This window comes from Eubalaena glacialis, chromosome 1 (genome assembly GCF_028564815.1).
Source record: "Eubalaena glacialis isolate mEubGla1 chromosome 1, mEubGla1.1.hap2.+ XY, whole genome shotgun sequence".
In the NCBI taxonomy this organism is placed as follows: domain Eukaryota; kingdom Metazoa; phylum Chordata; class Mammalia; order Artiodactyla; family Balaenidae; genus Eubalaena; species Eubalaena glacialis.
The window spans coordinates 29,650,411-29,676,139 of record NC_083716.1 but is presented as its reverse complement, the minus strand read 5'-3'; the positions used below and the strand labels follow the sequence as shown (position 1 = coordinate 29,676,139).

Sequence of the window (25,729 nt, the reverse complement as noted above, 5' to 3'; positions counted from 1 at the left end):
GTCTCCTACACATGTTCCATTTGGTATTCCGTGCTCCATTCCCTATTGTGATGTTTCCTGATAGTTCTGCCAGTATATTCCTCTGCCCCAGATGTTTTTAATTTACCTTTTTATGGGGGCGTGAATGTCATTACTATGTCCCCTAATTCAAATGTTCTTGATGTCACAGTTCTGCCATATCAACTTTTTTTTTCTGGTCCTTTTATCATATTCGCTTTCAATAAAGGAAATGTTACTTTGTTCATTAACTTAAAACAAAATTCACTACGGGTTTTTAATTCTCTATGAGCTTTCCTTTTAGAGGCTCTTTAATTTAACTCAAAAGTTGCTCTCATCTTTGTTACATGCATGCGCTTCAAATGCTAAGAATCCTGAAGTTTCCAAACAAATACTTTTAGATGGTATTTTTGAAAGTACATTCTTCAGATCATCCAAGTCTCAAGACATGTAGAGGAAGTGGGAAGGAAGAGGGTAGAGAAAGGGTTACTGGTTAAATAAGTTTAGGGAAAACCATAATCAATATCCCCTCATTGAAATTCATATGTATATAAGCACATTGAAGGCTCTGGTAAGTCCTTCAGTGGAAAATGGTTTTAACTCAGTATTTCCCAAACCAGCTTAACCATGCAACATTTTCCCCCTGACTCAACACCTAAAACATCCCATAGACTTTACTATATGGTAAACATTAGAAGTTCCAATCTGTACTGCGGCACGCAGGCTTCAGTAGTTGTGGCACACGGGCTTAGATGCTCCACAGCATGTGGGATCTTCCCAGACCAGGGATCGAACCTGCGTCCCCTGCATTGGCAGGCGGATTCCTATCCACTGTGCCACAAGGTTAAGTCCCAAAAAGGATGTTTCTTTAAAAGTACAGCCCTTTCCACCTCTCAAGAATTACTCTCTCAGATCTATTAACTAGCTATTCATCATAGTTGTCTTGTTAGAGTTTTTACATGAAAATATATTCCTGAAAAAAAAAAAGACTAATAACACAAACTTTTAAAATTTCCTTAAAGTTTTGAATAAATTATGCATTCACATAGTTTAAGACACAAAACATCATAAATGACATATAAAGTTTCCCTCTCTATCTTTTATTCATCCCATGCCCCTGCCTGTGTCCATCTCTAATCACTTTTGTTTCTTATGTTTTGTTTTTTAATTTCTTTATGCAAATACATACTATTATTAAAGTGTATAGATATATTTTTCTTTTCTTGAATTTTTTGAGTTAAGTATTTGGTACATTGATTTTCATTCTTTCTTTACTGAGATAATTAAGGTTCCAAATTTTCCTACAAGCACGGCTTTAGCTATATCCCATAGTTTCTGACATCTAGTATTTTCATTACCATTGTTTTCTGGAAATCTTATAATTTTAGCTTGGTCGCATTTTCTGTTTGATTGAGAAATTGTTTAAAAGAGATTTCTTGGGTTTTGTTTTGTTTTTTTTTAATTTCCACATTGGGGCAGGGTTTTGTTGTTGTTCTTGTTAATTTCTAGTTTTATTGCATTATATACTATTTATTCTTTAGGGACTATTCTGAGATTTTCTTTGTGAACTTTTTATAATCAAGTTCAGAGAATGTTCATTGGGGCACTTCAAAAGATGATATATTCTCTATTTCAAAGTAAAAGTGTATGTGTATACATATACATACACATTTCTATATCCACACATATTTTTGGTGTCTATGTGATCTATGTTGAACTGAAAGGTGGTCATGAATGCTAATGTTCTGATTATTTTCCTTTTATCTCTTAAATCTCTTGTCTTTTAAATTTCTGCTTTAGGAAAACTGTTTTGGGTTATTTGGTACATAGACATTCACAACTGTCACTGCATTTTGTATCTATTAGAATGATAACGTTTGTTTTGTCTCATTTAATAAATTTTAGCCTAACATTCCTTTTTCCTGGTACTTCTATTGTGTCTCCTAATTTTTTCTTGTTATTTTCCTAGTATTAAGCAGCTTTATTGAGATATAACTCACATACCATAAAATTCACCCATTTAAATTATACAGTTCAATGGTTTTCTAGTTTATTGACAGAATTATGCAATCATCACCACATTCGAATTTAGAACATTTTCTTCACCCGAAAAAGTACTGCTCTGTACTCATGAGCAGTTACTCCCCATTTTCTCTAAAGCCTCCAGCCCTAGGTAGCCACTGATCTACTTTTTAATCTCTGTTGATTTGTCTATTCTGGACGTTTCCTATATAGGGACTCAGACAATAATGTGGCCATTTGTTACTAGCTTAGCATGATGTTTTCAAAGTTCATGAAACATTTTTTTAATTGTCAAATAATATTACATTGTATGGATATAACACATTTTGTTTATCTATTCCTCACGTGATGGACATTTTGGTTTCTACTTTTTAACTATTATGACTAGTGAATATTTGTGTACAAGTTTTTCTGTGGACATCCTAGTATACTTTTTGCATGCTTTTATTTTCAATCTTTCTGAATCACATTTTAAAATACTTTTCTTGTATACAACATAATGTGGTTTTGCCTTATGGTGCAATATTTTCTTAATGGATGACTAAAGTCCATAAGCAAAAACATAAAGAAGAAATTTAAAATCACCCATAATGTACGACTCAGATATACACAGTATTTTTTTTTATCTTCTTGAAATCTTCACAAAATTATATACATTCCTTTTTGAAGCAAAGTTGAGATCATTCAACAGTTGGTTTTGTATATGGTGCTTTTTTTCTTAGTATCATACCATAAGTATTTTTTCTTTTCATAAAAAACAAGCCCATGAATTTAACAGCTGCAGAACACTCCACTGAATAATTAAACAAATAGTATGTAATTTTAAAATCTGATTGTTCTTTTATCCAGCACACTACTATATTATTTTAGTATGAAAATAATACTAAATTTGAATAATACTAAAATTTATGGAGTACTTAATATGTGTCAGGCACTTTTCTAAGTGTTTTACTTATTTACTCTTCACAACAATCCTGTGGAGTAGGTAATATTTTGTTGCCTATTTTACAAATGAAAAAATAAGGTCCAGCGTTGCTAAATAACTTTCTTGTTAAAACTAAGAATGCCCTTAATATGTGGTCCCCTTCTACTTAATTCATCCTTCTATATAGTCTAGATTTTACACACTTCTTAGTGTATCACTTCTGGGCTAACTGATCAAACTTTTGCCTTCAGGGACAATCCATACTGGGGACATTGAAATATTTTCCAGTACTTGTGTTTTTTCATAAATTGTAGAAACTTGAATAAAATGTTTTTCTTTCCCATAGGAAAGAAAGTCATCCTTCTTTGATTAAAGAACTTATATAGCACCTGAATCCCTACAGAGTAAACAAAGCCTATATTACCTTTTAAGAGGCATTTGGTTATTATGGCAATATTAGAAAAATTCAGAGCACACAGCACCACCAGTCCGCCCACCTGCCCTCTCCCCTTGGCACGGCAGCGGGCAGGCGAGAAACAGTTACTATTATATGTTGTGAAGTGGATGTCTTCCAAAAATTTCCTGAGAAGATGGCAGAGTAGAAGGACGTGCACACACTCCCTCTTGCGAGAGCACCAGAATCACAACTAACTGCTGAACAATCATCGACAGGAAGACACTGGAACTCACGAAAAAGGATACCCCACATCCAAAGACAAAGGAGAAGCTGCAATCAGACGGTAGGAGGGGTGCAATCACAGTAAAATAAAATCTCATAACCGCCGGGTGGGTGACTCATAAACAGGAGAACACTTATACCACAAAAGTCCACCCACCGGAGTGAAGGTTCTGAGCCCCATGTCAGGCTTCCCAACCTGGGGGTCTGGCAACAGGAGGAGGAATTCCCAGAGAATCAGACTTTGAAGGCTAGCGGGATTTGATTGCAGGACTTTGATAGGACTGAGGGAAACAGAGACTCCACTCTTGGAGGGCACACACAAAGTAGTGTGTGCATCAGGACCCAAGGGAAGGAGCAGTGACCCCATAGGAGACTGAACTAGACCTACCTGCTAGTGTTGGAGGGTCTCCTGCAGAGGTGGGGGGCGGCTGTGGCTCACCACGGGGATAAGGACACTGGCAGCAGGAGTTCTGGGAGGTACTCCTTGGCATGAGCCTTTACAGAGTCCACCATTAGCCCCACCAAAGAGCCTCTAGGCTCCGGTACTGGGTCACCTCAGGCCAAACAACCAACAGAGAGGGAACTCAGCCCCACCCATCAGCAGACAAGCGGGTTTAACTTCTACTGAGCTCTGCCCACCACAGCAACACCCAGCTCTACCCACCACCAGTCCCTCCCATCAGGAACCTTGAACAAGCCTCTTAGATAGCCTCATCCATGAGAGGGCAGACAGCAGAAGCAAGAAGAACTACAGTCCTGCAGCCTGTGGAACATAAACCACATACACAGAAAGACAGACAAAATCAAAAGGCAGAGAACTATATACCAGATGAAGGAACAAGATAAAACCCTAGAAAAACAAGTAAATAAAGTGGAGATACACAACCTTCCAGAAAAAGAATTCAGAATAATGGTAGTGAAGATGATCCTGGACCTCAACAAAGAATGGATGCAAAGATCGAGAAGACGCAAGAAATGTTTAACAAAGACCTAGAAGAATTAAAGAACAAACAAACAGAGATGAACAATACAATAACTGAAATGAAAAATACACTAGAAGGAATCAATAGCAGAATAACTGAGGCAGAAGAACGGATAAGTGACCTGGAAGACAGAATGGTGGAATTCACTGCCGCAGAACAGAATAAAGAAAAAAGAATGAAAAGAAATGAAGACAACTTAAGAGACCTCTGGGACAACATTAAACTCATCAATATTAGAATTATAGGGGTCCCAGAAGGAGAAGAGAGAGGGAAAGGACCCAAGAAAATATTTGAACAGATTATAGTTGAAAACTTCCCTAACATGGGAAAAGAAATAGGAAGCACAAAGAGTCCCAGGCAGGAGAAACCCAAGAAGAAACCCAACGAGACACATAGTAATCAAATGGACAAAAATTAAAGACAAAGAAAAATTATTAAAAGCAACAAGGGAAAAATGACAAATAACATACAAGGGAACTCCCATAAGGTTAACAGCTGATGTCTCAGCAGAAAGTCTACAAGCCAGAAAGGAGTGGCACAATATATTTAAAGGAATGAAAGGGAAGAACTTACAACTAAGATTACTCTACCCGGCAAAGATCTCATTCAGATTTGACAGAGAAATCAAAAGCTTTGCAGAAAAGCAAAAGTTAAGAGAATTCAGCACCAGCAAACCAGCTCTACAACAAATACTAAAGGAACTTCTCTAAGTGGGAAACACAAGAGAAGAAAAGGACCTACAAAAAGAAACCCAAAATAATTAAGAAAATGGTAATAGGAACATACGTATCAATAATTACCTTAAATGTGAATGGATTAAATGCTCCAGCCCAAAGACACAGGATCGCTGAATACATACAAAAACAAGACCCATATATATGCTGTCTACAGGAGACCCACTTCAGACCTAGGGACACATACAGACTGAAAGTGAGGGGATGAAAAAGATATTCCACGCAAATGGAAATCAAAAGAAAGCTGGAGTAGCAATACTCATTTTAGATAAAATAGACTTTAAAAAAAAGAATGTTAAAAGAGACAAAGAAGGACACTACATAATGATCATGGGATCAATCCAAGAAGAAGATATAACAATTATAAATATATATACACCCAACATAGGAGCACCTCAATACATAAGGCAAATGCTAACAGCTATAAAAGAGGAAATCAACAGTAACACAATAATAGTGGGGGACTTTAACACCTCACTTACACCAATGGACAGATCATCCAGACAGAAAATCAATAAGGAAACACAAGCTTTAAATGACACAATAGACCAGATAGATTTAACTGATATTTACAGGACATTTCATCCAAAAACAGCAGATTACACTTTCTTCACAAGTGCCCACAGAACATTCTCCAAGATAGATCACATCTTGGGTCACAAATCAAGCCTTGGTAAATTTAAGAAAATTGAAATCAAGCATCATTTCCAACCAAAATGCTATGAGATTAGAAATAAATTACAGAGAAAAAAACGTAAAAAACACAAACACATGGAGGCTAAACAATACATTACTAAATAACCAAGAGATCACTGAAGAAATCAAAAAGGAAATCAAAAAATACCTAGAGACAAATGACAACAAAAACACGATGATCCAAAACCTCTGGGATGCAGCAAAAGCAGTTCTAAGAGGGAAGTTTATGGCAATGTAATCCTACCTCAAGAAACAAGAAAAATCTCAAATAAACAATCTAACCTTACACCTAAATGAACTAGAGATAGAAGAACAAACAAAACCCAAAGTTAGTAGAAGGAAAGAAATCATAAAGATCAGAGCAGAAATAAAAGAAATAGAAACAAAGAAAACAATAGCAAAGATCAATAAAACTAAAAGCTGGTTCTTTGAGAAGATAAACAAAATTGATAAACCTTTAGCCAGACTCATCAAGAAAAAGAGGGAGAGGACTCAAATCAGTAAAATTAGAAATGAAAAAGGAGAAGTTACCATGGACACTGCAGAAATAAAATGCATCATAAGAGACTACCACAAGCAATTCTATGCCAATAAAATGGACACCCTGGAAGAAATGGACAAATTCTTAGAAAGGTATAACCTTCCAAGACTGAACCAGGAAGAAATAGAAAATATGAATAGACCAATCACAAGTAACGAAACTGAAACTATGATTAAAAATCTTCCAACAAACAAAGGTCCAGGACCAGACTGCTTCACAGGTGAATTCTATCAAACATTTAGGGAAGAGCTAACACCTATCCTTCTCAAATTCTTCCAAAAAACTGCGGAGGAAGGAACACTCCCAAACTCACTCTATGAGGCTACCACCACCCTGATACCAAAACCAAAGATACTACAAAAAAAGAAAATTACAGATGAATATCACTGATGACTATAGATGCAAAATCCTCAACAAAATACTAGCAAACAGAATCGAACAACACATTAAAAGGTTCATACACCATGATCAAGTGGGATTTATCCCAGGGATGAAAGGATTCTTCAATATAGGCAAATCAATCAATTTGATACACCATATTAACAAACTGAAGAATAAAAACCATATGGTCATCTCAATACATGCAGAAAAAGATTTTGACAAAATTCAACACCCATTTATGATAAAAACTCTCCAGAAAGGGGGCATAGAGGGACACTACCTCAACATAATAAAGTCCATATATAACAAACCCACAGCAAACATCATTCTCAGTGGTGAAAAACTGAAAGCATTTCCTCTAAGATCAGGAACAACACAAGGATGTCCACTCTTACCACTATTATTCAACATAGTTTTGGAAGTCCTAGCCACAGCACTCAGAGAAGAAAAAGAAATAAAAGGAATCCAAATTGGAAAAGAAGAAGTAAAACTGTCACTGTTTGCAGATGACATGATACTATACATCGATAATCCAAAAGATGCCACCAGAAAGCTACTAGAGCTAATCAATGAATTTGGTGAAGTTGCAGGATACAAAATTAATGCAAAGAAATCCTTTGCATTCCTATACACTAACAACAAAAGATCAGAAAGGGAAATTAAGGAAACAATCCCATTCACTATTGCAACAAAAACAATAAAATACCTAGGAATAAACCTACCGAAGGAGGTAAAAACCTGTACTCAGAAAACTATAAGACACTGATGAAAGAAATCAAAGATTACACAAACAGGTGAAGAGATATACCATGTACTTGCACTGGAAGAATCAATATTGTGAAAATGACTACACTACCCAAAGTACACTACAGATTCAATGCAAGCCCTATCAAATACCAGTGGCATTTTTTACAGAACTAGAACAAAAAATCTTAAAATTTTTATGGAGACATAAAAGACCCCGAATAGCCAAAGCAATCTTGAGGGGAAAAAACAGAGCTGAAGGAATCAGACTCCTGGACTTCAGACTATACTACAAAGCTACAGTAATCAAGACAACATGGTACTGGCACATAAACAGAAATATAGATCAATGGAACAGGATAGAAAGCCCAAAGATAAACCCATGCACCTATGGTCAACTAATCTATGACAAAGGAGGCAAGGATATACAATGGAGAAAAGACAGTCTCTTCAATAAGTGGTGCTGGGAAAACTGGACAGCTACATGTAAAAGAATGAAATTAGAACACTCCCTAACACCATACATAAAAATAAACTCAAAATAGATTAAAGACCTAAATGTAAGGCCGGACACTATAAAACTCTTAGAGGAAAACATAGGAAGAACACTCTTTGACATAAATCACAGCAAGATCTTTTTTGACCCACCTCCTAGAGTAATGGAAATAAAAACAAAAATAAACAAATGGGACCTAATGAAACTTAAAAGCTTTTACACAGCAAAGGAAACTATAAGCAAGACGAAAAGACAACCTTCAGAATGGGAGAAAATATTTGCAAATAAATCAACGGACAAAGGACTAATCTCCAAAATATACAAACAACTCATGCAGCTCAATATTAAAGAAACAAACAACCCAATCAAAAAATGGGCAGAAGACCTAAACAGACATTTCTCCAAAGAAGACATGGAGTTTGTCAACAGGCACATGAAAAGCTGCTCAACATCACTAATTATTAGAGAAATGCAAATCAAAACTACAATGAGGTATCACCTCACACTGGTTAGAATGGGTATCATCAGAAAATCTACAAACAACAAATGCTGGAGACGGTATAAAGAAAAGGGAACCCTCTTGCACTGTTGGTAGGAATGTAAATTGATACAGCCACTATGGAGAACTGTATGGAGGTTCCTTAAATAACTAAAAATAGAATTACCATATGACCCAGCAATCCCACTACTGGGCATATACCCAGAGAAAACCATAATTCAAAAAGACACATGCACCCCAATGTTCACTGCAGCACTATTTACAATAGCCAGGTCATGGAAGCAACCTAAATGTCCATCAACAGAGGAATGGATAAAGAAGATGTGGTACATATAAACAATGGAATATTCCTCAGCCATAAAAAGGAACAAAAGTGGGTCATTTGTAGAGACGTGGATGGACCTAGAGACTGTCATACAGAATGAAGTAAGTCAGAAAGAGAAAAACAAATATCATATATTAATGCATATATGTGGAATCTGAAAAAATTAGAGACGATCTTATTTACAAAGCAGAAATAGAGACACAGACGTGGAAAACAAACGTATGGATACCAAGGGGTAAGTGGGGGGTGGGATGAATTGGGAGATTGGGATTGACATATATACACTATTGATACTATGTATAAAATAGATAACTAATGAGAACCTACTATATAGCACAGGGAACTCTACTCAATGCTCTGTGGTGACCTAAATGGGAAGGAATTCCAAAAAAGAGGGGATATATGTGTACACATTGCTGATTCACTTTGCTGTACAGAAGAAACTAACACAGTATTGTAAAGCAACTATACTCCAATAAGGATTTTTTTTTAATTGAAAAAGAAAAAAAAATTGAAAAAAAAAGAATTCAGAGTATTTCTGAAGCAACATAGTCATTCTCTTAACAGTGTCTTTCAAAGGGCAGAAGCTTTCAATTTTAATGAAGTACAACTTTTCAATTTTTTATTTCATGGATCATGCTTTTGATGTTATATCTGAAAACTCATCACCAAACCCAAGGTCACCTAGATTTTCTTCTATGTTATCTTCTAGAAGTTTCATAGTTTAGTGTTTTACATTTAAGTCTATGATTCATTGAGTTAACTTCTGTGAAAGGTGAAGGGTCCAGTTGTCCTAGCACAATATGTTGAAAAGACCAACTCGTTCTCCATTGAATTACCTTTCCTCGTTTCTCAACAATTGACATTTGTATGGGTCTATTTCTGCGCTCTCTATTCTATCTCATTACCTAATTTGTCAATTCTTTCACCAACACTACATTATCTTGATTACTGTAGCTTTATAGCAAGTCTTGAAGCTAGGTGGTATCTGTCCTCCAACTTTGTTCTTACTCAGTATTGTGTTGGTTATTCTGGGTCTCTTGCCTTTCCATATAAATTTTTGTGTGTAATTTTGAGTTTATAATGTTGTATCCTTTGTCTTAAAGGGGGGCAAATAAAATTCTATAACCTACAGAGCCCACAAAATCAGGACCCACCTCTACTGACAGTTCAAGCCATAAGGGTGGATAAAAACTTGAAGGGAGAAAGCAGAGGATGAGGCCCTGATGTACATCCTCACACAAGCAAAAGAAAGAGATAAAGAAAAAGAACAAGAATGAAGAAAGGTTGAGATCCTCCAAGTTGCTCAACAATTTTAATTCTAAATGATATCTGCAGGTACCTACATGTAATATCTCTAAACTTAGTGTACAGAAACAAAATTATATTACTTACCTATAAATTATTTAATTATTTGTTTTAATTTTTGTTTTATATTGGACTATAGTTGATTTACAATGCTATGTTAGTTTCAGTTGTACAGCAAAGTGATTCAGCTATACATATACATATACCTATTCTTTCTCAAATTCTTTTCCCATTTAGGTTATTACAGAATATTGAGCAGGGTTCCCTGTGCTGTACATTAGGTCCTTGTTGGTTATCTATTTTAAATATAGTAGTGTGCATATGTCAATCCCAAATTCCCAATTTATACCCCCTCCTACCTTTCCCCTTTGGTAACCATAAGTTTGTTTTCTATGTCTGTGAGTCTGTTTCTGTTCGGTAAATAAGTTCATTTGTATCATTTTTCTTTTAGATTCTGCATATAAGTGATATATGATATTTGTCTTTCTCTCTCTGACTTACTTCACTTAGTATGATAATCTCCAGGTCCATCCATGTTACTGCAAATGGCATTTCATTCTGGCTGAGTAATATTCCATTGTATATATGTACCACACCTTCTTTATCCATTCATCTGTCGATGGACATTTAGATTGCTTCCATGTCTTGGCTATTGCAAACAGCGCTGCAATGAATATTGAGGTGCATGTATCCTTTAGAACCATGGTTTTCTCCAGATATATGCCCAGGAGTAGGATTGTCGGATCATATGGTAGCTCTATTTTTAATTTTTTAAGGAACCTCTGTACTGTTTTCCATAGTGGCTGTACCAGTTTACATTCCCACCAACAGTGTAGGAGGGTTGCCTTTTCTCCACACCCTCTCCAGCATTTATTGTTTGAAGACTTTGATGATGGCCGTTCTGACTGGTGTGAGGTGATACCTTATTGCAGTGTTGATTTCCATTTCTCTAATAATTAGTGATGATGAGCATCTTTTCATGTGCCTGTTGACCATCTCCATGTCTTCTTTGGAGAAATGTCTATTTAGATCTTCCGCCCATTTTTTGATTGGGTTGTTTTTTTTTTTTTTATATTGAGCTGCATGAGTTGTTTGTAAGTTTTGGAGATTAATCCCTTATCGGTCACATCGTTTGCAAATATTTTCTCCCATTCTGTGGGTCATCTTTTCATTTTGTTTATGGTTTCCTTTGCTGTCTGAAAGCTTTTAAGTTTAATTAGGTCCCATTTGTTTGTGTTTTTATTTCCATTACTCTAGGAGATCGATCATAAAAGGTATTGCTGCAATTTATGTCAAAGAGTGTTCTGCCTATGTTTTCCTCTAAGAGTTTTATAGTATCCGGTCTTACATTTAGGTCTTTCAAATTACCAATGGTATTTTTCACAGAACTAGAAAAAAGTTTTTAATTTTTTAAATTTGTGTGGGGACATAAAAGACCCCGAATAGCCAAAGCAATCTTGAGAAAGTAAAACAGAGCTGGGGGAATCAGGCTCCCTGATGTCAGACTATACTGATAAGCTACAGTAATCAGAACAGTATGGTACTGGAACAAAAACAGAAATATGGATCAATGGAACAGGATAGAAAACCCAGAAATAAACCCATGCACCTATGGTCAACTAATCTATGACAAAGGAGGCAAGACTATACAATGGAGAAGAGACAGTCTCTTCAATAAATGGTGCTGGGAAAACTGGACAGCTATATGTAAAAGAATGAAATTAGAACATTCTCTAACATCATACACAAAAATAAACTCAAAATGGATTAAATCATTTTTCTGAAGGCATCAAAGGCTACCAACAAATTTGAAGAAAACTTCTCCTGTGCCTATGCCTTTTAGTTTGCCAAAGGGTCCTTAATTTCTGAAACACATGCTAACCAGAATTTTAATGTAAGAGTAGGAAACAGAGATCACTAGCACCGTTTCCTTCATAAAGGCCCCTCTGATTCCCCTAGGTCAACTCACACTCCTATTCCTCTAATATAGCCCTAATCACAGTGAGCTATAATTGTTTGCATGTTTATCTCCTTATTGGACTATACTTCCAGGGAGGGTAGGTATCAGATCAAGTCTTATCGTCTACATATCCCTAGTGGCTAGCATGGTGCTAGCAAATTATAGGTGTTCAGATATGAGTTGAAAGAATACTGACAAAAGGCAGATACTGTGATTCCAAACTTATGAATGAGAAAGATGAAGCTTACCCTGGATACACGTGAAGCAAATGGTAAACCTGAAATCCAGATCTCTCAACTCTGAAATTTTCTCCCTAATACATCAACCATCAATCACTGTAATAGCAATATATTTTACAATATAAGCCACAGGACAATCAAATGTCTATTCGAATGAATAAACTGTTATTTTTCCCTGCTGCATAGTACAATTTATCACTTACTACTCCCACCATACTTCCACACTTACCCAGATAATGCATGAAGTTTTACCTGCAAATCTGCAACTTTTCTTCATACTAAGAAAAGGAACAGGTAACCTACAAGGGCTGAAGCCATTACATTCAAAGGAAATGGTCCAAAGACTAAAGAAATTGTAGAATGGTTGCATTTCTCCTCTTCAGAACCCTGACAGAGACAAGAGCTGCTCTGGGGAAGAAGTGTGGCAAGTGGGCAAGTGTGTTTGTGTGCTCTTGCCCCTATAATCTCTGCAATAAACTCTCTACTTCCTCCAAAAACTAGACCCTTACACACACACACACACACACACACACACACACATGCAAAACAGATGCATGGAAAACTTTACTTCTGACAATAATCATGAAATTAAGGACTTAGCTCTTTCTGGAATCTACTTAGTTCTTTCTCACTTTGCATTGTGATAGTACCTGAGACATGAGCTTATTTATGGAAGATTGCCGAAAGGACAATCTCTTTATTAATAATTAAAATAATAACAACAAAAATAGCTAACATTCATTGAGTGTATGGCTTTCTATTAAGCCCTTCATAACATTAGTTAATCTAGTCTCACAAACCATGTAAGATAATATTTTCTCTATTTTACAAATGGGAATGAAATTAAGTAGTTTGCCCAAGTTCACACAACTAGTACATGGTAAGTGTAGGATCAAAACCTCGGTCTGTTGAACCCTGAAGTTCCTGCTCATATCTACTCTCCTACGCTGCTGTGAGGAACCAAGGACTTCATAGGTTTCTGGTCCCTAAATTTTTTTATTGCATATCGGTAAAATATTTTTATCATAACTCATATGTATAATAACATAAAATTACATATATGTAATACATACATATATTATATATGCACCTACTGCAGTAATATTTTAGTTACATTATAAAACAGAGGTCAAAATAGAAATTTTAAATTACTCAGCAATATTTTTAAATTGTATTTATTGTTTATAATGGTTCAAAACCTTTTTGCTCCTATTTTTAAAATAGTATTAATAATAATGTCTGGGCATTATATAAACTTTCAATAAGATACATTGTTAAAAATAACATGCAACTTCAATTTTCAAATAGTCTTCTTGATAATTCAGGCATTTTTTTGGACATCTTGTAAGATTATTTTTACTGCATTATGTGGCTGACAGAGATTTCTTACTAAAAGATAAACTGTCGGTTTTTCAATTTTCTTGTTGTTCCTTTGTGCTGGCATTATTAGAATTATACTTAATCCAGTTTCTTTTCAAAAATCCCTCTAAGTCCACTTGTCTGTGCACATGTGAACTGCAATATGTTTAAATACACTGAAAATAAATTAACAGATGATGGTACATTGTCAGTTCCTCCCAATTAGGAAAAATCTCACCCTATTCTCAGAATAAATAAAAAATGTACAAAACTAATAATCTTCTGACAAGATGACTGTCTAATTAATAATCAGCAAAACTCCTCCACTCAATGGATTTCCTTGCACATCTCCTGGAGTGCCTATACATCCTCTCCCACACCCACATAGACCTTAAATATCACTTAGCTAAATACTCTAAAATCCACTGTTGGACTCAACCAGACTTGCAGAGAGTTGTCTGTACTTAATTCACTGTCCAAAAAATTGCTTTTATTCGATTATGTTTTGATATGATGTCATCAACCTAACTGAAGGAACTTATGAGAAACTGCTTCTCATAGTGGAAAATAGGAGAGCTAAAGTATAAATAAATTCAAAGGACTCCTTCCAATGTCATCTTCTGCAGAGTATGGGTGAAAAGCAAGAAGTAATCATCATCTCCCCAAGTCTCCTAACACAGACTCCTGAAAACAAGGAAGTTCATTCTGTGATTCATAAAGACAAAGATTCCGTCAACTTGAAACAAATCAATCAATGTTCCCAAGTTTAATTTTGAGAGAAGCAGAACATGACCACTATTTTTAAAAAACTATATTCTTTAGTGATTCTCTATACTATTGCCAATACAATGATTTTAATGTACAAAATGAAGTTTTTGCAATTATATCCTTTTCTCCCATGTTATCTTTTTTTCTGATCATGTTTACTGAAATGTAATTTTATGTCTGTTGAATATGATAAGAACTGAGTTTGAAGAAAAATTCACTTATGTGATGGTTCATAAGAGGACTTACAAGTAACAGAGTAAATATCTTTGTACTTAAAACCAAAAGTTGGAGAAAAGGGGAACTGCTAGTCATGTGCTATATAACCTCATGACTATGCATTTGTGTATGGCCACTGACTTTTATGCAGACGTTTCACTGTTTTGCTAATAACTCAGACTGTCTGATTCCAAAACTCACATGTTGAATTGGGCTCATTCTAAATCTGTAAAATATCATCTAATTTACGTGCTGCTCAGCCTCAGATCTTCATTTTAGGGTGTTCAGGAATAATTCTAATACCAACTAATATTCATCTAGTTAATATCATGCCTTCAAGGAACTCAAAATGCTTGACCAAAAAATTTTGAACAATGCTTCCCACACATGACACATTTTCAGACCATTATTTTCCAGGGGACTTAGTGACTCATGCTTTATTTTACTAATTCTTACACACATCCTAGATAACTACGAAATCTAAGGTTCAGAGTGGTTGGGAGATTTATCATGAAACTACCACAAGCTAACAGCAGAGTTCAAAATTAGCACAGGGAGATCAGGTCGGTGCTTGTGACCACCTAGAGGGGTGGGATAGGGAGGGTGGGAGGGAGACACAAGAGGGAAGAGATATGGGGATATATGTATATGTATAGCTGATTCACTTTGTTATAAAGCAGAAACTAACACACCATTGTAAAGCAATTATACTCCAATAAAGATATTAAAAAAATTTTTTTTAATTGTTTCTGATTGGTTTTAATCTTACCACACTGTGTCAGTTGAGGTCTTAAAGCAGAGAGATTTCAGTACCAGAAAAGCAACTAAGTTACCCAAGAGTAACATTTGCATTTGAAAGCATAGTAAGATTAATCACAATAATAAAATCTAACATATATTGAATACTTACTGTGTTTCAGGCACTGTGCTAAGGAATTATGTACAAAACTTCATTTAACCCTCAGACAATTCTCTGAAGTATGTAAGATACAATCACCTGAGGAAATTAAAGCTAAAGAGAGGATAAAAAAAATTTCCCGAGGTAAGGGAGCTGATAAGTGGCTGTTCTAGAATCAAACTCAGACTGTCTGATTCCAAAACTCACATGTTGAATCAATACAGTAGGTGGAATTAAAAGCTGCCTAACCACTTGCACATTTCTGCACCAAGGGACCACCGTGTTCCAAACCTGCCAACCTCATCACTGTCACAGTAGCAGCCAGTAGTTTAACTACTTACAGAGAATGCAGATAAAAAGGTGCCCTGGGAGAGATGGAGGACTAAAGTCAGATTCACTAAATGGGAGAAAAAAAAAAAAAGGCACTGCTGGCCTAGGGCCAGAGGCAACAGTTGATAGGAAGTAGCAGAGAGAAGGAGTCAGAGGGATTACAGGACACCTAGGACTCAGGCAGGCCTTGTGGCCCAGGAACTAGATGTACAACACCCCAAATACCATCACAGAGCAGAATCAAACACCGCTATAATACCTGGTTCTAGAATAGTAACACCAAGGGCAGGACAGAGACAATCTCCAAACTGGTAGCCTGGCAGGATAAGCACAGAGGGAGGGAGAGAGAAAAAAGAAAAACAAAATGGAAAAACAACTAAACTATTTTTTTTTTGATTTTTAGGAATTTCATGTAATGTCTGAAACATTAATATTAACATATTTCCATACAAATAACCCAAAGAAAGTTTAGTATTAGTGGGTTTTTTTTTAATTATATTTTATTTTATTTATTTTTTTATACAGCAGGTTCTTATTAGTCATCAGTTTTATACACATCAGTGTATACATGTCAATCCCAATCTCCCAATTCATCACACCACTATCCCCACCCACCCCCGCGGCTTTTCCCCCTTGGTGTCCATACATTTGTTCTCTACATCTGTGTCTCAACTTCTGCCCTGCAAACCGGTCCATCTGTACCATTTTTCTAGGTTCCACATACATGCGTTAATATACGATATTTAACAACTAAACTATTAATACAACAAAGACAAATTTTAAAAGCCCAAGAATACATTTTTGGCAATATACATGACAAAAGATTACTATCCCTAATATATAAAATGATCTTATTATTGAATAAGAAAGAGACAAATAACGTAATTAAAAAAAGGCTAAAGAAATGTACAATTCACAGAAGAAATAAAAATGGCAAAGAATGTAAAAAGATCATTAACCTCACTAGTAAGCAATGAAATGTAATTTAAAACAATGCCGTATCAATCACTGTCTATTACAATAACACAGATAAAAGAATGGAAATAATCAGCATGAGCAAAAGACAAGATAAGTCAGTTCTCTCATACACTGTATAAACTGGCATGACCTTTCTGAAAGTCCATTTACTAAATGCATCAAAATTTTAAATGTGTATTCCTTTCACATAGCGCTCATACTTACAGGAATTGCACAAAGATATGCAATGCTGTTCATCACAACATTATTTATAATCATTAAAAATTAGGGACAACCCTGATGTCTATCAATAGAAGATCAGTTAAACAATTACAAAATATTCATACAATAATGCAATTCTAATGTAGCCATTAAAAAGAATATGAACCTATGTTCTTTGATATAGAAAGACATCTACAAAATATTGTTAAGAAAAAGGATGTTACCAAAAAAAAAAAAGGAAGAAAAAGGATGTTACAAAATAACAGGCATGTATATTGTATAAAACTGGTTTGTATAAAATTATATGTGTGTTTCCTATACATTTATGGCTTATGTATATGTGTGTGTATGGATAGAGAGATGCCTAGAAGAATGTTAATCAAAATATCTTTCCTCTATCATAATGATAAATAATAATAAAGTCATTCTCATTTTGAAAAAAATATATTTTGACTTTCAAGGGATTGGTTTTAGTGGATATTCAGATGCTTATACACATGAAATAGTGAAGTCATTTTCATTAAAATCTTGTGAAAAGCAGCTATCACCACTATCTTTCAATATTTTGGGGAGGTTTTTAGAAAATAAAAGGAAAACAGTAGGTAAAAATTTAGAAAATGGAAAAAAATCTACCTTTGCCTTTGATCAATAGTTTCTCTTTATACTGGAAATAAGTTATAAAGAGAACGAAATTCACCTTCAACATCAACAAAAGTATAAAATAGTAAAGAATATATTTAACAAGAAAGGTACAGAAAAATTATAAAATATTATCAAACAACATAAAAAAAGAACTGAACAAGTGAAAAGATATATCATCGTAAGTGGAAGACTTAACATCAGAAAAATATCAATCCTTCCCAAATTAGGATACAGATTGAATATAATTCCAATCAAAATCCAGCAATGAATTTTCTTTAACTAGAGAAAATGAAAGTTCATTTCAAAAAGTAATTATATGAGAATAGCTGTAAAAACCTTAGAAAAGAAAAACAAAGGTTAATAAGCCTTACCAGACATGAAAACAGTATAACACTGGCACAAAATAAAGAATAAAAAAATAACATAACGTAGAGTTCAGAAATAGGTACAAATATATGTGGGAGTATAATATATAACATATATGATGTTCCAACTCAGGGGCAAAAGAATGTTTTATTTTAAAAAAAACAGTGTATGCAAAGCTGGCTAGCTACTTGGAAGAAAACAATGTTACATGCTTACATCACACTATATATAAACATAAATTCCAGTCATAGTAAAAGATTAAAGCTCTAAACTAAAAAGGGTTGAAAAATAAATGACATTCAGGGAAGAAAATGGTTTGCAATACATAGGACAAAGGATTAACATTCCTAACTCACAGAGAGTACTTATAAACTGATAAGAAACAGATTAACACCCAATTTTTTAAAAGGCAAAGATATGAATAGGTAATTCACAAAACAGAAAATATAAATCACCAATAAATATGTGAAAATATACTCGCCCTGGCTATGGCCAGAAAATTGCAACAATGAGATAATATTTTTCACCTGTTAAAGTGGAAAAGATTGAAAAGAGCACTAATACCCAGCGCTAATGAGAATGCTAGGAAATAACTGCTCTCATACACGGCTAGTGGGAATGGGAATTGCTACAATCTTTTCTGAAAATTATCTGGCAGAATGCATTAAAATTTTAAATGCAAACCATAAAAGCAAAACTGGACTTCATCAAATTTAAAAGTTTCTACTCTTTGAAAAAAGCTGTTAAAAAATAAAAGGACAAGTCACAGAGGAAAAAAGTATTTGCAAATTGCATGTCAGATAAAGGACTTGTAGCCCAAAATATATACAGAACTCTCAAAACTCAATAGTAAGAAAACAAAAGTCATTATTTTTTTTAAATGGGCAAAAGGTTTGAACAGACACTTCACCAAAGAAGATATATAGATAGCAAATAAGCAAAGAAGAGATACTCAATATCATTAGTCATAAAGTAAATTGGAAATTAAAACCAAAAGATACTACTACTACATACTCACTAGAATAGCTAAAATTTAAAAGACAGACAATGCTAATTATTGGCAAGGATATGGAGTATCTAGAACTCATACACACTGTTGGTGGAATGCCAGATAGTACAGCCACTTTGGAAAACAGTCTGACAGTTTCTTATAAACAGGCACCATAAAATCAAGCAATCCAACTCCTAGGTACCTACCTAAGAGAAATGAAAACATACGTCAACACAAAGATCTGAGAGTAAATGTCTACAATGGCTTTATTCATAATCACCAAAAGCTAGAAATAAACCAAATGTCCATCAACAGATGCATGGATAAATAAATTGTAGGATATACTTAACATGAAATATTACTCAGCAACAAAAATCATGCTAAGTGAAAACAATCAAACACACACAACTAATTTATTTTTCCATTGATATGACATTTAGGGACAAATATCAGATCAGACACAGCTAAGGACTGGAGGTTGAGAAAGGAGAGTGACTGCCAAGGGAGACAAAAGAATTTTTAGGGTGACGGAAATGTTCTATATCTTGATGGTGATGACAGTTATATGACTCTATAATATATTAACCTGTCCGAATTTATTTATACTATAATGTAAATTACACCTCAATAAACCTGAATTCATAAAATTTAAAAATATGTATCTTTTGACCCAGACATCCACTTTCAGAAATCTATTCTACAGAAATAAATGTGTAAATATGTATAGAAATTAATATACATTAATAGGGAAATGGTAAAATAAAGTATGTTACATTCAATACTATGGAATATAATGCAAATAATTAAACAGACCTGGATATAGTCCTTTGAGAACTGAAAGAACACTTATTTGAGCCCTTTGCTCGACTGAAGTTAGAAAGATTGGCCACAACAGGGAAGTATGAGCCTCTTTTGCTCAATTCATTTACCACAGTAATACAATAAAATAAAGCTAACCACAGGAATCTCAGTATATTTTGGAATCTAATGACTGAAAGAAGAGGTACAAAACCATAAGTAGCAGACAATAACAATAACATAACATAAATTCCTCATAAAGGAATTTTGGAAAGCATCTTGAGTAATGCCATCCATTTATAATAGCTATACGGTTCAGGCTACCTGGAAACAAGAGTTGACTAGATGACTTCACAACACAAATTTTTTAAAAGTTGACTTCATTACAGGATCATACACTATGTTCTACTTACTATGAAGAATGCAGCACAAATATAATATTCCTTGCCTTCTGGGAGTTTATGTTCTAAAGAAAATCCTAGAAAGTGTATTGCCCCTTAAGGCTGGCTTTTAACTTTTTATTTTCTGTTTTTCATTTGATTTAGTACAGGCATCCGCCACAAAAGTTCAATTTATACCTCAAAAGAGGGGTGTTCGCCAGGGGAGGGGAGACAAATAACTAAATTCATACCTATAAACAATTATTTAATAGATGTCCAAATTAACCCTTAAAAAGTAGTCTTTGAGTGAACTTACAATGTGTACACAGCAGAACATTTTCAACAAACTTATAGAGCATTATCACATTAAGAATCATGAGAGCACAAAGATACAGAAGACATGATCACTGTTCTTTCTTAAAGTCACCAACCAAACTCTCCCTTTCATTTATCATCCCTTGAGTAACATGCACAGTGACATTTAACACTCTCAGATTCAAGAAGCTACAGGACAAGATTACATGCATGTGTTGGTGAGTCAGTGTGAAAAACTGCAGCATATTTAAAACAGTTCTATCACTGATGTTCTCCTGGAATTCCTCCATCACCTTCACATAACCTTAGAGTTTACTTCAAAAACCTTCTAGATTAGGTGAGGCTAACATTATTTCCAATACCATGTAAATCATTCACATAAAGATATTAAGACATGTTTAATATCATGCAAAAATACAATCCATTTTTTAAAAAATATTATATAATGAGGACCACTTGTTTCCATTAACTGGGTTGTCACTAGAACTGTAGAGTTGTTTTCCTTTTATTAAATGTTCAGAAGATCCTCAAAGCTAGAATATCATTTGCCCTCATCTGAAGGATGGCTGTTTAAGAGAGATCACAAGCTAGAATGCAGAATACGAAGGCATACCTCTCACCTCAATGCTGACAGTCAGATCAGCTAAAGATGGAACACCTAAGAAAGAATGAGGGCTTGCTTGTGAGGTGAAGGGCAAGAGCCATCATTTTTAATAAGCTTTTAAGCAGCTGCCATTTCCATCACTTTATTAATTTCTTACTATACTGACATTTCAATCACTTTATTAATTTTTTTCCTCTACTGTTAACTTAGTTGTCCAATTTAAAAATAAAGACTATACCACTAACAGGAAACAATCATGATACACTTCTACACATATACATGAAATTCTGTAAATAATTGGGGAGAGGGGTTGAGGGGAGAGCAGAGACATTAAAAAGTGATCTCTTTCTGAGATTTTGGAGGCCCAGTTTCCTCATCCTGTTCCCACATACTTTCATGGCAGACATTTCAAACATTATGCCAGAGTTATACAAAATAAGTAAAACATCACCAAGCAGAAATCCTAGGGTAGGTGTTCTGAACATGTTGGTAAAGAAAGTCACTTCATTTGAGAGGTCTCTGCCCCTTCAACCTCACCCTCCTTACCAATATACATTCATCACCGAAAAGGGAAATATTTACAGAAGTTAGTTTAGTTATGTTTAAATATTATGTTTAGCTGTCTGGAGACCATGTTCTCAAAATTTATACAAGAAATCAAGGATTAAACTTCATAACAATTAGAAAACTACACTGTGTAAAATCAAAGACTTAGTTAAAGGATATTAAAATAGTTTTACCATTGGTGCTAAAATGAAATGACTCCATCCCTTCTCAACACCTGGCACCAAAACCTTTTGAACTTTCACGTAAACAACCCAGGGCACACCAAATGCTCTGTCTGCAGCAAGGTACCACCTCTGCAACAGGCATTTGGGTGAAAAATGTGGAAAATGCCTGAGGGCTCTTTGAAGCAGCTTGGGAGAAGTGAGAGCAGGAAAGAGGCTCTTCTCTAGGGTAAGTTTGTTTAGTAGAAAGTAAGCAAGTTGTCAGGGTAAAAGTTGACAATGTTGATTCCAACAGTTTGAACTGAGAATAAACATCCAAAGGGATTATGTTACTGAGAAATAGAAAAAATTCCATTGAACTCAATAGAGCACTTGTGTTTTCAAAGATAATATGCCTTCAAGCCACACTCTGGATGCACAGTTTAGGATCAGAATTACCCTAAGCTCTTTCTATGCCACATTAAAGAACACAGGGTCTGACATCTCTAATGTATGCCTAAAAATATTAGAATAAGGATAACTTAAAATACTGCATTTCCAATAACTGAATTGGAAAATACTATATACATGTACTATTTGTACATTTGAGGTAGACTGAAGAAATTTGGAGAAAAATATGTTCTTCCCAAACATCTAAACTTAAACACAGTTTCACTAACCAATTTAGGATTTATTAGCCATAAATCACTTTTAAGTTTTCCTTCCTTAATGACCTATCAAAGAACAAAAAATAGGGCCTATACTTATGAAATCTATAATCCTCTTCTCTGCTCTCCAAAGCCACATTTAAATCTGGCTTTCATCTCATGCTGCTGAGTTTTCTACCAGGTACAGATATAGAGTCAGAAGAGACTTGTGCTTTTTCAAAAGCAAAACAACCTGGTTGCTGGAAGCAACCTGGTGAAATGCCAGGAAGCCTGTAAAAAATTTTTAAATTTTCCTAACTTGGAGTTTACAAAAATAAGTGTGAGATGTTCACAGCCTGTCAGGCATTCCATCTTTTTATTTTTTTAATATTCATACACAAGGGAAAACACACACTTTGGTTTATTAAAATTTATTTGAATCAATATAATGCAGATCTGCCTTGCATTCCCTTAAGAAAATGGAGGTAACTCAGACTGCTCTTCTTAGTTCATCCAAGTCCTACATGATTCTCACATTAGAGTGTGCTATTAGAATTTTTTTCCAAAGCTTGACAAAGGCATGCAACTCACATGCTCTTTACCAGCAAAGTCTGCAGCAGCCCTGCAAAAAGTTGTTTCTCCTTTGAGCTCTCACATATATTCACTTCCCTCCTAGAACCAAGGATGTAAAGGAGTATGGCTCAGTCTCATAGCCTCTTTGTTCTTAAAAAGAAAATCAAATTCCCTAGATATTTTCAAACTCCACCAAGAATAGAACATTCTCAGCTCTGCCTGTGGATCATTATCTCTTTTACATTTCATCTTTATATTCACTGGGTTCACAGAAAGGGCATACACAGAAAGAGGAAAATAGCTGCTTCTTAGACACCAAATTTAGTAATTTTCTCAAATCTATTGGCACACATCTAAAAAGTCATATTTTTACAAGGCTTCATTAGGTTTTCATTGGTTCTCTCTTTTGAGAACACACATGCTGAACCGCCCATAACCTCAAGCCAAAATACATCTGCAAAATGTAATAAATATTTTTATATGAATATAAGAGTCATCACAATTTTAAAAGGGATAAGTGGGAAAAGACAGACAGATGCAGCTCATCTGAATCCCACTTTAGTGTCTCCCAAGCATCAAGTTGCTAACTGATGGAGACCATCAATCTACAGTGCTCTAAGATTCCAGCCGATGCCAATAACCTTACCTGTTAGTACGAGATTACTGTAAGTATTGGAGAATTGTTCCTTTAGAAGAACCAGATGCATCTGAGCTGCTTTCTCCCGTTGGAGCTCCAGCATAACATCAGGGTGCTGGGCAATCTTGCAGCCTTTCTGTTTATCCAAGGCAACATCACTTCGAACAATGTCTAAAAAAAGAAAGAAAGAAGACAGGCAGCAAAAAACAAAACAAAACAAAAGCCATATACACATCAAAGTCCTGTTGCACCCAATATGACAGAATTTATAAACTACCAGCATTTTCATCAAAGTGAAGAGATTCAGAAATAATAAACCTGAAGGGTCTCCTACTTCATGATGCATCCTACAAGTTTCTCTGGTCATTTCCAAATTCTCTGGAGATTTCTGTTTCTTAGCTTTCTCTGACCTCATTTAAGATTCTCACTCCTCCATTCCCCTTCTCAGCTCACATCCAGGACTTATGTGCCTCCTGGTCCCTTTTCTTAACATCTTTTACCATGGGGAAAAATAATACGACTTTGCCTGAATACTAGTGACTATGAAGGTCATTCCCTCTACTTCAGGCTGTAGGACTGGGTGATAGCACCAGCATGTGTATTCAGGATACTTGGCCTGTTTTCAAATTTATCCCCCAGCCAGCCCATTCAGCTCAAATGAAAGCTGCCATTCTGTGGTATAGCTGCTTAGGACTTCTACTGCTATTTTTCATGTACCTCTGAGTATACTCAGACTCATTAATTGCCCTTTAAATATATAAAGTATATAAAAGTATTTTGTTGGTCACTGAAGAAAGCAAGAGTAGGGCTAGAGTCACTTTGGAGAACTGCCTCTTTCCCAATTATTTTCCTATTAGTGATAGGCTGCCTTTCACACTTCAATATGATTTTCACTAAAAGCATATGAATTCTCCAGAAAACAGCCCTTCTCAAAAACAAACATTCATCTAGAATGCTGCCCAAAAAGCAGGGACCTTTTATGTCCTGAAGTAACTTGTTTATTTTTACAAATTAAAAGATAACTCAGCTGATTATCATAGGGACAAATGATATTATCAGCAGCAATCGGAATGACAACTCTAGAAACTTTCAAGTTTTACATAACAAACTGAAGGATTTTAGGGAAAAAAAGTGCTAAAAATAAAAAAACTGCTCTGCCACTATTGACACCAATGGCTTTGGAAAAGAAAAACTAACGCCCATGTCAATGGTACCAATAGGAAAGATTTGGCTCTTTAAGCAATATCAATGACACCTAAGAGAAAATAGGGCATGTGACATGAAGGGTTGATCATCATTCTGTGCAAAAGATTTTCAAACACATCAAAAGAGCCCTAAAAGGGAAGATCAGATATAAAAACAAACCCATGACAACTTCTACCTTCTGAGCATTAGGATGTGTGGTTGACAAAGATTAGCCAGATGTAAGAATGGTCCTCACTCATTCTTAGATTAAAAATAGAGGAGCTGGTTGGAAATAATGCAATATTTATGCCTAAACATATTTATACTAATTTCTAGGATGTAGGCAATAAGGTGCACTCATTTAACAATCAAGTAAGTAATAATCTCATAGATTTTCTGAGCCTTGAATACAAAATTAGAATAAATTTAAGAATACACTCTAGTTTATAAGATCATCAATAGAAGGTAAGAGGAATAATGAATACAGTATACATCTATTTAAATTACACTCTGTAAAATTTTTTAAATATAGTGTATCATTGAATCCTTCCAACCATCGATGAAAGCAGACATTGTTGACTAGCTGAGCCAAATCCTAAACACAA

The 25,729-nt window shown here is 34.9% G+C and overlaps 1 protein-coding gene across 3 annotated transcripts in view; it reads right to left on the bottom strand.

The window, feature by feature from the left end:
* HPSE2 (heparanase 2 (inactive)) overlaps positions 1-25,729 on the bottom strand; it is a 632,120-nt gene that overhangs the window by 552,509 nt on the left and 53,882 nt on the right. For 2 of the 3 annotated variants that reach the window (XM_061194590.1, XM_061194599.1), the window contains exon 3: positions 23,949-24,110. The exons of the other annotated variant lie outside the window; for it this stretch is intronic. In XM_061194590.1, the coding sequence (XP_061050573.1) occupies positions 23,949-24,110 (162 nt within the window). The remainder of the gene's footprint in view (positions 1-23,948; positions 24,111-25,729) is intronic. 3 annotated transcript variants of the gene reach the window in all.